At 39.1% G+C, this 14,736-nt stretch overlaps 1 protein-coding gene across 5 annotated transcripts in view; it reads left to right on the top strand.

Moving 5' to 3' along the window:
- The window catches only part of SLC25A13 (solute carrier family 25 member 13), a 99,944-nt gene that overhangs the window by 30,713 nt on the left and 54,495 nt on the right, over window positions 1-14,736 (top strand). For all 5 annotated transcript variants that reach the window (XM_040550246.1, XM_040550245.1, XM_040550247.1 and 2 more), the window contains one exon: window positions 4,378-4,494. In XM_040550246.1, coding sequence (XP_040406180.1) covers window positions 4,378-4,494 — 117 coding nt within the window. The remainder of the gene's footprint in view (window positions 1-4,377; window positions 4,495-14,736) is intronic.

Raw genomic sequence — 14,736 nt, 5'->3', positions numbered from 1 at the left:
CTAGGCAGGTGAAATGGGCGCAACACTGGGAATTTGCTTCTTGCATATTTTTCCTCAGAGACCTGAACTAGAAAGAGAAAATCGCAAGCAGAGAACAGTATCTTTTACATGTGATCTCGCTGGTTGCCATGGACAAATCTCTTGTGTAGCTGTAGCACAGTTTCCTGCACTGCCAGGAGTTAAGGATTTGACAGTGCCTACAGGATTTGCTGTTGGCGTGACACAGATACGAGACCTCTCAAAGGCAGACTCTGGCGTTCTGTGAGTATCTGTTGCCATGGGAGCAAGGTTTGTCTCCATCTTACGTCAGGGCACAGGAATATTTGGAGGTGGGCTTATCTTCTTGCCTCTTACTGGGGCATCTTTTAAGGTTTCCGTTAAGAAAAGGGAATGAATACCTTTCTTGCTGATGTTCAGAGAAGCATTTCAAAGTAGTGGGACGGTAATCACACAGGTTTTGAAAGAGTCTTATATCACACGGCTGTAGGTTGCATGAAGCAGATTTAAGAGCCTTGCTTAGATCCAGATCTTAAGCTTCTCATTCCTAATTTTACTTTGAAAAAATGCTTCACTTGGCTTCAGCTGGACCAGAAACTTACCTGAAGTACTGTGGCTTTATCAAGGCCTATCAGCAACAGGCCAGGCATTTTCCATCATGCCTACTGTAACATATTGCTTTCCAGTCTTTTGCTGTACTTTTTAAACATCTGTCTAAAAAAATAAGTATTTACTGCACATCTCTGTTTGGACTGTAGTAACTAACACTTTACTGAGAAACATTATATGTTTTATTTTAGAAAGGACAAACTATTCAAGAATAACACTTGGAAATGCCAGCATTTTCCATTATTATTGGATATAAATTTATTCTCTAATGTACCAATTTACACTGTACTTAGTTTACCTAGGTTGCAGCATAAAATAATAGATGTAGCTTCAATTTGTGTCCTATTATGTTATCATGTTCAAATTGCTGATACAGTAGAAACATATGCATTGATTTCTGAAGAAACCTCTTCATCATTGCATTTGTATGTATTATTGCAGTGGGTAATGGCTTTTTTTTCCTTCTATGGCTACGTGCGTACTTCATCTGGTGGAAAAGGATTACACCTGCGTGGTGCCCAGGTACTGTGGGCACGAGTGCCAGTGAAGTTTGGAAGAAAGGAGGGAATAATAAATAACAGTTGTGTTGCACCATAGCACTGTTGTTGTTTTTGGCTTGTAGCTCTTGTGTGTGGATGTTTTTAAAATATCAGTCTTTCAGTCTTCCTGAATAAATTGTGCAATGTTGGCACTGTTAATGAGGTCATGAAGGTGAAGAAAGACTTAACCAGTTGGGTAGGATGTCTTTAACACCAAAGTAAATTTTTTGTAAACATTTCAGCTTCCTCTCTTTGCGCTGTTAAAATCGCTAGGCTTTTCTCCGCTTTTGTAACAGAAATGAGCACTTGTTTAGGTAGATAAAATAACTCTCAAGTAGTATATTGAAGTCCATGTTAATATGTGCTGTTTAATGACACCTAATGATATTCAGCGAAGGGTTATGCTAAACCCAAAAGGGTGATGCTAAACCACAGAGAAAATGTGTTACCCAGGCAACTACCCTTGTGCTGTATAGAGAAGTGAGCATATGGCTATGTAGTACACATTATTTCAGCATCTTTAAGCATTAAGAATCACACGTGTAATTGACTGTGAAAAATTACTGCTCAGTTACTGTATTGTATGGTCATAATAGAAGTAAATGAATACGTCATTGTTGTTAGAATAGATCTGTTGGGAATCACTAGCAGGCTAGTCTACTTAGGGAGCAAAAATACAATAAGAAGAAAATAGCTGGTTTAATTAACATGTAAAAATTGGGTTAATTTGAATTCAGCTGGCACAGCAGATATTAACGTCTCTTCTTTAATAGTCTGGCAAGAACCACACAATTTGTACACTTTTAATCTTCCTAGGGCTATGAATAATTGTTTTTAAAAATGGATACGGGGTTATTTTCATCATCTCTCTCTGACTTATTAGGGGGGTTTATTACTTGCCGGAACTGACAAAGAATGCTTCTACCAGTATAAAATACTGTAGCAGTGTTGGAGTCCTCATCGAATCCAGGCGTAATGGCATAGGATGTGCTCGTAGCGTGGCGTTGGGATTCTGCTGGGAAGGGTGCTGTGTTATGATTGCTGCACGTGTTGGGATGTGTTGATAAGGACATAGGTTGGTTGTTGTTTCACACAAACAGCAGCTGTATCAAATTGGTGTTGGCAGATAGTTTAAATTCTAAACAATCCAATTTGAGAGTCTTGTTGCCTGCTATTTTGTTCCTCCTGTCTGGGCTTTATAATATTTGGGACAGAAGCATTCAGTGCTTTGTATCTATCTGCTGTTGTGGAAGTTGTCAGGTATGTAACAACTAATAATGGATAATAATGAGCTTTTATAACCTCAAAGTCACATAGTAACAACAGATACGTGTAAATGCAAAACTAAGTAGGTTGTGATGTGTAGATTTAAACTTAAATGAAATATTGCCTTTTTTTTAAAAAAAAAAAAGCCTTTTGGTTTGGGAGAGACGGAAGTTTTCTGCCTTATAAAGACTGAGTATCTGCAGCACGTTCTGGGTTTCACAGTTGGTGGTACTGAGAGCTCCTCAGGAATTTGAAATAAATGACTTAGCAGCCTGCCCGTGTGTTAACGTGTGCTCAAGTAGTAAGACATTGGCTTCTTTGCCAGTAAAACTTAAGGCATGCCTATATGTTTATTGGCATCATCAGTTGTGAGTTTAATATTAAGAGTACCTGAGGAGGTTTCTTTTTATTTATTTTTTTTGCTACATAATTACTTATAGTGGCAAGTTTCCAAAGCTAATTATTTGTTAGAGTATTTCTGACTCTGCATATGCTTTTATTTTCACTTTTATTTAGTGTGTGTATGTCGAGGAAGGTAAAGTAGAACAGCTTTTCTGACCTTTTCTATACTATGCTTTTTTGTTTTTTATAGTACTCTTCTGTTCATCCTCTCTGATTTTCACGTTCTTCATGGAAATCAGCTCATGGTACGCTGTGGCTGTCTAGTTGCTGACAGCAAGCACACTTCTCTGTGACTTAAAAAATAATTCCCTCGAGACAGGGTGACTGGGAATGGGTGTACAGTCCTGGGTCATCTTAATGTGATGGGATGAAAAAAATGCCTGTTTCAGCCTCTTCAAACACATCGTTTTTTGCTGTTACTGCATACCGAGTGGAAGTTTTTGTGGAACCAGCCGCAGTACCGTTTTGAGTAGAAGTCCTGAGGATGTTGCTAGTTTTTAAAGTATAATAATAATAATAATTTGTTTCTTAACATTTGATGCACTGAATTTTGTGAATCTTGGAAAGAAATCTTCATTCCCCAGGTAGTTACTGCCTTGTGAAGCCGTTAAAGCCGCGCGCTTGCTGCCCTGACATAAAGCAGCCCAGAGAGAGGGCAGTCCTAAAGCTCCCCGGCTGGCAGCAGGCCCTGCAGCCACACATTTGAAGATGATTTTGAGCCGTACAACCCAGTCATTAAAGAAGCAGCGAAGAGAAGAATGGTTAGCCTTTGTCCCTGTAAGAAAAGGAGTTTGATCTCCATTTAAACTCCTGGGCGTGACCCGGAGAAATTAAAACTGCTCAAGGCCTTTGCTGCATCAAACCTACTGCTGGAAACGATGCCAAGTTGCCTAATTATGTATTTCTGCTTATTAACTATCCTAAAGAAAGGCACCTCTGCTTTTATCTGTGCTCTGCTAATGCACGGGTGTCTTGGGAAGCTGGCTACGATGATGAATTTGACTGAAGTGCTCTTGGGCGGAGGCAGGCTGTGCAGACTGCTGCTTGAAACCCGTGACTCCACACGCAGCACTCGAGGGCTGCCACGGGTGACTAACATGTGCTAGCAAACAGGTAGCTCACCCCAATCCTTTCCTTCAGGAGTGAGTGGCAGCATGTAGGTCTTGAATGGATTTGCTTTCCGAAAGCCCTAAATCCCGAGTCCCAGGGGAAGTTATTCATATCCTGGCTGGCTGGCTTGGCGCTGGAGGGAGGCAGGCTCTCCCAGAGGGCAGTTCAGGTAGGCATTAAAGCCGAGGTGAGTAGCCACACTGAGCACCCGGCTGATTTTATGTCCTGTTGTGACTTGCTAAGCAGAACAGCTCCTCATTCAACCGAGTCATTTCCATCTAGCAATGTAAAGGGTAACAGTGCTGCCGATTGGGCGTTTTAGGATAAGTTTTAATCCCTGTTGATAACAACTTGTATGCATTTTTGTCTTCTTTTGCATAACCTGTGTTATATTGTGTTTCTCTTTTCTGCAGGCAGCTGGTTTCATAGCTCTTGCTTTTTCCTTCCTCCTTCAGGTTGATATCCTTTCAAGAGTTTGTGGCATTTGAATCAGTCCTGTGTGCTCCAGATGCATTGTTCATAGTAGCCTTTCAGCTGTTTGACAAGACTGGCAAAGGAGAAGTTACTTTTGGTAAGAATGGTCTTCAATGCACAATCTTAATTTAAATATCCCTACTTGTGCCAAACTATTTTACCTTTTGTTACCATAGGAAACATAGTGATTGGTAATAGAACTATACTAGTGCCACTTAACTTTGTGTCCAAATTTTTTTAATCACTTCCATGTGTATAATATGAAGTCAAGGTCACAGTTATCTTCATGGCTGTCTCTGGAAAACTGGTCACTTCTTCTTCTTCCCAGCATGTTTGTGCAGGTCTTCAGAACAGCAGTGAAAGGTGGCTATAGGAAACAATTGTAAAACCACAAAAAAGTTGCCAGAGGACTTGGGCAAACGTCGAGTCTGAAATTACCCTGAATTATTTTTTGTTTATATTGGCTGTGTTGCAAGCTGGCTTCCTTATAAGACTCAATACTTTTTTTTTTTTTTCTGTGAGATTTTTCAGTAATAAATACATTATAACCCCACAGAAAATTCAGCTGTGCATTGGAGTTGTGGTGTTTGCACAGACAACATGGCATACTTAGGACAGTTTAAAGCATGGTTATGGGGACTATTTATTTATAGACAGCACAGAGACAGTTTTTGATATCTGCAGGACTATCTGCCACCTGCCCAGTGACAAAGACCATTATGTCTGGAAGATTCAGAAATTAGCAGTCTTCAATAACTTCAGACATTGAAGCGTACATGAAAAAGTATGGGGAATTCTTTCACCCTAAGCACCTACATTGAATAAAATTGTTATTTCTAATCTGTTATATTTGAAGAGGTTTATCCATATGTCTCAAGTTTTATTAATTGTTTATTAAACATCTTTAAATAAAAGGAAAGCTGGATGACAGTGGCCCTTTCTCTTTCCCATCTTCCCCTGTATGGTTCATATGTCCTTCGTCTTTTGCTAGTATTGCCTGCATATACTATATGCTTAGTTAAAAAAGCTCTTTTCCAGCCCATTTAAACTGACAAGATCTCCTGTTACGGTTGCTTGAAGCATCATTATCTTCCTTCTTCCATCTCCAAAAATCTGTATTTGAAGTTGCGGCTGGTGAGAAGACTTACTGTCTCTTCTTGTGTCTGTTTTGTTTTTTCATTATTTTGGTTGTCTGTTGAGTTTGTGAAAGGCATGTCTTGTGTACAATACTACTTGTTAGAACAGCTTTAAAAAAAATTACTATGGATTCTAAAGGATTTGAAAGAATTTCAGGATAAATTTCTGCTGATCCTAACCTTGCTGAAGGAAGTATTTTGTGCCTAACAGTCTTGTGCGTGTTTATGGACAGAGAGACAACGAGAGGCGGCATGCTTTTAAATCAGGAAGGCTCAGATATTTTGCAATGGTTTTGTTCCAGCATAGGCAAACCAGGCTTCCTGGAATGCCTGTGATGTGCAGGTTCTTGTCTGCGTCAGAGCCCCCAGTCGCTTGGAGCACTTGTTAATAATCTAGGAAGAACTGTAGTTGTTTGATCTGAATGCTGAATCAGTCCAACTTAGCTTTTTAACTTTTGGCATTCTTGTTCATATTTTTCCTGCTGGCAAATGCTTCCCTTGGGGTTCGACACAGTGAGTCAAGGGATTCGTTTGGCATTTGAAGCCCATTGAAGTCCTTTTAGCAATAAGAGAAACTCTTATACCAGGCTGTATTTAAGGTATTTGAAAGAGGAAGCATGCCAACATTGGCAGAACCTCAGATATTTTTTATTTTTTTTAATTCCTTCCTCCCCTACTTTAAAATCATAAAAGCATTTGTAACTGCTGCATAGTACCTTGTAGCCACCGCCCCAGAAAATGCCTGGAGTAGGAAGGATATGAGAGGTGTCTCAGTGTTGTGAGTTCTCAGGAAAACCAAATGAACTTTAGGTGAAGCTAGTATACGTTTTCTATCGTAAGGGAGAAGCTTTTTTTTTTTTTCCTGTTGTAAAAAATAACAAATATTTTCACAAATTAGTTACTACAATGCTCTCCTGTAACTTTGCCACTCAGTGCCTCAGTCATGCATCTGTGAGGTTAATTACGAGATCTTTTTCCACTGACTTGAATGAAAGTGGGATCAAGTCCTTATCAAGGTTAGGAGAGTTAAATAGGGGTTTTATATACTATGGAATTACAGTGCGAAAGAAAAAGGAGAAAAGGGAAAGGATCACTTTTCACTGTGCTGCTGCTAAGTGTACTATCTCAAGGATCCCTTTATAAATGTGTATCTCATTTTACTGTTGTAAAGCATAGCTTATCTTTGCAGTCATTGTTTTTCTGTATAATGAGATAATGGTGTAAATATTTTAGCTAATACTGAACGAAATATAGGGCTTCCTGGCTGTGAACTTCCCATTTTCTACTAAGCAAGTCATCCAATTCATATTCTTCCACAGGTGCACTTAGCTTGGCACCTTTGTAAAACAGATTAATAATGGGTTTTACATCAATGAGCTTTTAGACTGAATGCCACATCCAGGCTGTGGATGTTCAGGGAAATGTTCTGGGTAAAAAGTTTCAGTATTCAATATTTTGCACTTTTATTGCAAAACACTGCATCTTTAGCTTCTGGGTTGGCAATTCCTTTGCATTTTAGCCATACCTTGACATCTCTACAATTTTAAATGTTTCTGTTCTTTCAAGTTACAAGTTAACTGTATATAGTTCTTTTGGCAGAGGTGGCACCTATTTAAAAGGACTGCTTTGCAAGTGGTGTGTGTGTGTGTGGAGGTGTGGGGGGGGAATATTTCTAGTTTATTACTTTTGTGAGTTGAATGAAATGGCCAGCAGTAAATTAGTGGCCAGTGGCTGACTGAGACTACACCTGGCCGTTGCATCACGTTGTAGATTTATCTGCTGCTGAAGTGTCAAACCTTTGACAGTTTGCAAGGAGTTAAAGCTCTCAGCAGGAAAGTGGGAGGAAGTTTAGCTGGCTTTTAAATTCGAGGCAAAGAGCAAACCATTGCTTCTTACTGTTGAGTGTTGACAGGCACATAAAAGCTGATAATGTAAGTCCAGGGGTTTAAGAGACTTAGTAGAGTTGCTTTTTTGTCGTATGACTGTATTTTAATGCCTCATTAAAGAAGCAAAGCCCTTTGAAATTCTTTACTAGATGGCATTTAAAAAAAAGGTGAGATGCTTGGGTAAAAATGTCAGTGTTTAAAAACTAAGTTGTCTTAACCTCCGTCTTTAATTTTGGATGGATAAATGAAATGATGAGAGTTAACAATTCTGAGCTGTGAATAACACAGCAGTGATACCTGTGGACTGGAACTTTATGTCTCATATACAGGTTCTCACAGCCCTAATGAAGGGCAAAATGAACATTGTAGACATCGTTTTTTCTCATTAAGAAAGGAAAAGCAGAAAAAGAAAAATGATTGCCCAAGTCTGTGCTGATGACCAGCATTGAACCTGGCTTTGAAGATTTTCATTGATTTGTTTTGAACTAAATTTTCCTTACAAACAGAAGTTCTTACTCTCTCATAGTTATTGAAATGTAGCTATGGTATAGTTTGTGGTTTTCTGTTTATTTATTTATTTCTTCTAAAGTCTTCTAATTCAACCTGAAGCTGTTTCAAAATGGATGCTATGCTGTGCTGCCCTGAGAAATATGAATACACTGGAAAACATGTTAGGCCTTTCATTAAAAAACAAAAAGAAAACAAAAACAAAAAATACCCTACACTCCCTAGACAGCAAAAAAAACACAAAAGGAATGGGGAACCCAAACACTAAATTGTTGCTTATTTGGCATAACAACTGCAGAGTCAAGCAATGCGTCTGTTTTTGTCTCAAAACAGAACTCTATTTACATGCAGAGAGCAGCTATTGTGGGTCTGTGCTTCTGTTATTAATTATAGCAGTCCACATTTCTTAGAGGGACACATGAATTAATGATGCATCTTACTAAGCACTCCTGTTTGCTTATCTGATACTTGAATTGCCTGAACACTTGTTTGTAAACTTCATAAAAACATGAGGTTAAACCTTAACTGAGGTTTAAATGTGTATATATAGCTATTGTGATGAGCTTCGGAGTCCTTGCTCTGTGATAACGCTCTGACTCTTTTTCAATATGCTAAGAATTATTACAGGAGTATAGCAGTTGCTTTCCTAACCAAAGGATTAGGTTCAGACTTTGTGACCTAGCTTGTTTTTGTTACAGAGGATTATTTTATGCTTTGCCCTATTTTATGCTTTGCTTGGTATGACCTGGCTCTTCTTTTGGGATTTATATTTTGTATTTTTGTACAACACTTAGCTTACTGATGCCCAGCCTGGTACGCTCAAAACCATGTAAAGCAAGGAAAAGCTAAATCTGAACTACCAACCTAAATTGCTGAGGCTGTGAGCTTTGATCATTTGATAAATTGCAATATTCAGTGATTCTTAGCAAGTTTTCAGTTGCTGGTTCAAATTGGTTAGAAACCATTTGTAGCTAGTGATGTGTTAGCTTACACCTACACAGTGAAGCATTTGTTGGTTTATAACTGACAGTTGCCTAGATATGATGATCCCAACAGCAGCATTACAAGTGCAAAAAGTGTTTAGTCTCTAATGTTTTTTGTTGTTTCTACTGGATTTTGCACAAATAACAGCTAGTTTTAATTAAAAGAGGATGTAAGGAAGACTTGTAAGTATATTTATTTTTCTTCAAAACAACTTTTGAAGTCTACTTGATATTATTTTCATGTAATTTCCTTTCTAAACTTATGTCAAACTGGCAAGCTTCTCTTATTTTTTCTTTTGCCTGAAATGTTATATAACTAGGCAGACTTTCATGAAGACATCTGAAGTGAAACAAAGCATCTTCAGTCACAAAGTGAATTTGTCCTTTTTAAGTGTTAGGAGAAGTTCCATCCGTTTATGCAGATGTGTTTCATTGGGTCTAGAAAATACAGCTGAGTTTCCTAAGTCATCCAGAACTGAAATTCGGTGTTTGATCTTTGTTGTTTTAGTTTTCTTCCTTTTTTTTTGTTTGTTTTTTAAATTAAAGTTGCCCATGAACAGATGTCAGACTGAAGACTGAGCATCTCTCTTTAGCAAAAAACAAGGAATGGTCACAGCATCACTGAACAGTTGAGGCTGGACAGGACAGTGGCAGCCATCTGCAGGGCCAGCAAGGCCAGGCTGCTCTGGGGACTGTGTCCAGTGGAGGTTTTAAATATCTCTGAGGAGACTCTGTAGCTTCTACGAGCAAGTGACTTCCAGAGTTTGTCTATCATGATGGTGGAAAAGAAGTTACTGATTCCTAGTTGGGATTGCCCACGCTCTGGCTTGTATCCACTGCTTCTCTTGCTTCCTGTGTGCCTCTCCATCTTCCCTACACCCTCCTGCTGGGTAGTTGTGGACAGCCACGAGGTCCTCCTTTAGCCCACCCCTCACCAGGCTGAGAAAACCCCATTCCCTCAGCCTGTTCTCACATGCCACGTGCATCAACACCCAACTGTCTTGATGATTGTGATGTACAGAGATGATAAAGTGATATTTTATTTTAGTTAGTATATTATGTTTGTCTTGGTAGAAGTGATCTTTTTTTTTTTTTTTTTTTAAAACTATTATTATTCTTCAGGGCAAAAGGGGCAAGTTTAATTTTTATGCCCCGATGGGGCCTAGTACTTTCCCAACATGTGGTCTTTGGGCTCTGGCAGTTTGTCACTCTCATCTAAGGAGGCCAGGAAAGGTAACAAAGAAATGCAAAGTTGTTGCCAATAAGCTGAAATTATGGATATACACAGCTCCAGCAGAAATATTTTTAAGGATTTACATCTTGAAAAAATGTTAAAAACCTTTTCTATAAGCCAAATATGTAATGCTTTGTGTATAAATTTCATGTTATTTCCCCTGACGTCCAAGGACAGAAGAAGCAGACAAGCTTGGATGCAGAATCTTAACTGCTGAGAGTTACGGTACTCTTGAAAAAGAGCCTCTTTTTTGGGGTATTTGCAATATTTAGCAGAAGTAATAGATGTGCTCATCTCGGTCAAAAGTCACAGCCAAGCTGAATTGGACGATGTATGGGTATGTCACAAGGAAGCGCATTCGTAGTTTTTGAAGTGACCAGAGTACAAACAAACAGAGCAGGGGAAGGTTAAGAGGATAAAAAAGTGAGCATATTTTTAGCAGAGGGGTGAAACGTGAAGTTATTGTGGATCTTTTGATTGGTGAAAAAATCACAAAGACAGAAGCATGTTCTGTATGATGTTTTCACTGAAGTAAGATTAATCTGTAATACTGCTCTGCCCTTGTTGAAAAGTTTGGATTGGGCAGCAAACTTACAGCCACTGGATTTTGTTCAGTAGATAGCATCTCTCTTCTAAAAGAAAAGGCATGCTGAACTTTTTATTAGGATTTGTAACAGACTTCCTGTTTTTCTGGTTTTTGGGGAGGGATTTTTTGATGGTTGTCATTCTCATGACAGTCTTCTTAATAGATCTGAATGACGTTTGGTTAGTGATACTTTGCTTAACCTCACCTTGGTGTATAGTATGTGCTATAAAGCCTTTGTTGCTTCTTCAAACCACAAAATGGATATGTTTCACATCTTAGTGAAAGCCGCCACGTTTAGCGAAGGAAGACTCCATCCTCCTGCTTCTCTTCCCTGCTATGAATGCCTCTAAGGGTGCTGACACTCCAGCTGGTGCTGTTGCAATACTGCCTGGAGATGTGCTGAGTCAAACCACTTCATTTTATGCACGCATCTCGGGATCCATCGTAAGCTTTTGCTTTCCACTGATTTGCTCCAGATGTTAATAGGTTACCTGGAGGTGATAAAAGGTGATAAACCATTGTGAAGGCAGCCACTTTTTGATATAAGTGGAGCTTTATTGCTCTTCTTTAAATGATCGGTTTGCATTCCAAAAAAAACCCAAACCCAACACCATGATTTTTTGGGAACTTTTAACCTTTTTTAATCACTCGTGAGCAATGTTTTCTGAACAACTGACTGCAGGTGCACACCACTATCAGATTGACGTGCATGGATTGTGTGGTATCTTCTCAGAGACAGAAGAACGGCTCAGAAAGCTGTTCCAGTTCAGTGGGTCAAAAATCCACTTTTTATGAAAGGCTAACTGTGGATTTGCACGATTGACTATAATGGCTCCAATTTTAAGAGAGAGAGGTAACAGAAAGCACTTCCAGTTGGTGGGATAATTCAAGAATACTACATGCTCAAATGGCTAAAATATTGTGCTTTCCGCTGCTGCTTCGTGCTACTTAAAAAGAAAAAAATAGGTGTGGAAAAGGTGGGAAAAAGCCAATTTGAGAGTAAATCTCAACTATATGGGGTCACTCTTTGGTTAACAGTAAGCCCCGGGTTAGCCATCTTTCATGCAGCTGTATATGCTGTTGGGGAAAAAAAATACAACGTGATTACTTGGCAGCATTTGGAGGGGAACCAGAAGCTTCCACACCAGAATATATTTAAACTGTAGCAGCAGAAGTATCCTATTTTAAGCTTGATTTTATTTATTCATTTTCCATCCCCTTTTCAAATTGTCCTAGAATTACAAACTAGAAGGCGAAAAAACTTCAGCAGGCCCTGAAAGCTAGCAAGGTATTTTGTTATTACAAATTTTAATATGAAATTTCAGATGGCAAAATACACATACTTTCAGAGTGTGTGTACTTCAGTTTTCTAAATTGGAAAATCTGCTGTTACCTAGCAGTTAATAACTATTTTTTCCAACATTTGGGATGCAGGACCTGATTTGATAAGCTGATAAAAGAAAACAAAACTGAGAACATGTTGGAAATGCTCAAAGTGAAAATTACAGTTTAGGTAGGTTTGGGGGTAGATAGTTAGACATTTTAATTGAACTAAAATAGTTTTATACTAATACAGTACTGTTGTGGGAGTACATTTTGTGGTGCATTTGAAATTGAAGTATTTAAGTGGGGGAAAATGTATGTTAATGCTTTGCAAGAAAGTGATTTTTTTTTAATACCATCTATCTAAGCAAAATAGCTGTTAAAGAAATAGAGCTCTCAAGTCTGTATTTGGAGAGTAAAGTGTAATAACTTTTATGCTCTTTTAGGATAATTTGTCTGAGCCAGGAGTTTGCTTTTATCACTTTGGTTGGTGTATTAAACTGCTGTAGGAAACAATCAGGTGAACTCTGAAGTAAATTTGTTTTCCTGGGCAGCTACAGCACAGTCAGCCCCTGCCAGTGTCAAGAAAGCTGTTAAGTCAGTCTGGATTCTGAACGTCCTGTGATTTTAGGATCTCCATGATAGGGATAACAGAAGTGAGTCCAGATGATGATTTCACTTACCATGTGGAAATAGGGACATTGAATTTGATACAACAGCTTTGGTTACACACAAGCAGCACTGGCTTATGTTAAGCAGCAAAACTTCTGCTTGTCCACTACAATTCAGCACTAGTCCATAGCTGGACTAGCTCAACACAGCTAAATTGGTTTAAAATTACCATTTTTATTATTTGAGTTTAATTGCATCTTTGGGGATTTTCTCTGAATTTGGAGTAACTAGTCCTATTAAAAAACCCATAAGCTACCGCTTACACGTATATACATGCATAAAAATTTAACAAAAGCAAATTTTTTTTTTTTTAAGGTGTCTTATCAAATGTCTATGTATAGCCACACTTTTTAGGTGCAGGTGAAACTGATCTTAGTCTAAATATACAGGGTGCACTAATGGAAGGTTTTGCACTCTTTTGAATGACTCTGTTTTAAAACAGAAGCATACAGCGTGATAGAGTGCAGATGAATTGCACTGACCTGAGCTGCTATCTTTTTTCAGATCAACCCCCACCCTTCTCGAGTCGTGAAATACAATCCCATTATCTTCAAATTATGTACTCAGTTTCTACTGTGCCAGCTTCAGCGTGAGAGTTCTAACAGATATCTTCCTAATAGTATTTTTAAGAAGGAAAGAACCTAACGTAATTTTTTTTTTTGATTCAGAATTGTGGAATTGCTTGTAGCCCATGTTTTGCAAGGAATTAAGAGGTAGAAAAACACAGCATTACTGTACTATGTCAGGACTTCTAACCCGTGGAAATAGGTGGCTGTGACAGCTATTCCTGCTCTTCTTTGCCAAGGGAAGTTGGAGGGATGAGTACTTTTCCTTTGCAATCCATAGTAATCAAGGTATTCCAAGGTATTATTAATTCACAGCATGCCATGTATAAAACTATTTTAACCCATTTCCTTTACAAAGAGTCAGGGAGATCAAGAAAGTGATTGTAATGCTAGTACTTCCAGAGTGCTCTAGCTTTTCCGGGTAAATGTAAATGACCGGACAACTCAGTCAAGTACTTGGACTACCCATAAGGAAAACATCAGTTCACATCTTAGCTGAGCAGATGTGATGTGAGCATATGTTTTCCAAAATAAAAAGGCATAATTATAGAACAGTCATAGTGCCAGACCATGGAAGGATGGAAATAAACTCTGCGCTGCATATTTGAAGTTCACAACAGTAAATAGGAAAGGGAAACGGAGAAAAAAAAAAAAAGGACAAAAAAGAACCCTTGGACAAAATCCAACAATTTCAGTAAAAGAAGATAATACAAAATATTATTGCTTGAGTGTTTTTGACATACATATGTACTTGTCTCTAGACATACACGTTTTTGCACAGGTTCATCATACTTCATTTTTGTTGCCAGGAGCAGCGAGGGCGGCTGCTCCACAAGGCAGGTGAGCCTGCAGCCAGCAGAGGTGACGAGAGGACAGGTAGGCACGGGCAGAGGCTTCACCAAGGAGGGGCACAGTCCCATGCTGCCTAAACAAGGAGAGCAGAGCAAGTCTGGTGACAGTGACCAAGGTCAGCCAAGAGTCCAGCGATCACCAGACAAGCCAGTGGTGATGAGGCAGGTTCAAGGACAGGCCTCAGTCAGAGTCAGCAGGTTTGGGATCACCAAGGCAGGTAGGCAGGCAAAAGTGTCCATATGGACTAGTTCAGGCAAAAACCAAGGACCTGAGATACGGGGCTTCTCACAGCTCTTTGCCCAGACCCTGATCTAAGTGCTCATAGTTGTGGCAGGGGGAAGAGGTTGCAGAATCTGGTGGTGCGCGGAGAGTCATGAACCTCATGGAAGAATGTAGTTCCAAATGGTCAGTGAGGACTCGGTCCAAAGCCTGTAGAAGTCATTCTGTTCTCATCTCCACTGGGCTTTAGGTCAGGTCTTACTTGCTGGTTGGCAAGGTGGTAGGGTCATGACGGTGAAACAGCTACTCACGAATAGGTTAATTTGACCAGCTGGACTTCCCTCTTTTATTTTTTCTTTCATGTAAGATTTTATC

Source organism: Cygnus olor, chromosome 2 (genome assembly GCF_009769625.2).
Source record: "Cygnus olor isolate bCygOlo1 chromosome 2, bCygOlo1.pri.v2, whole genome shotgun sequence".
Lineage (NCBI taxonomy): Eukaryota > Metazoa > Chordata > Aves > Anseriformes > Anatidae > Cygnus > Cygnus olor.
The sequence above is the reverse complement of the archived record's forward strand: the minus strand, read 5'-3'. Positions and strand labels throughout refer to the sequence as shown.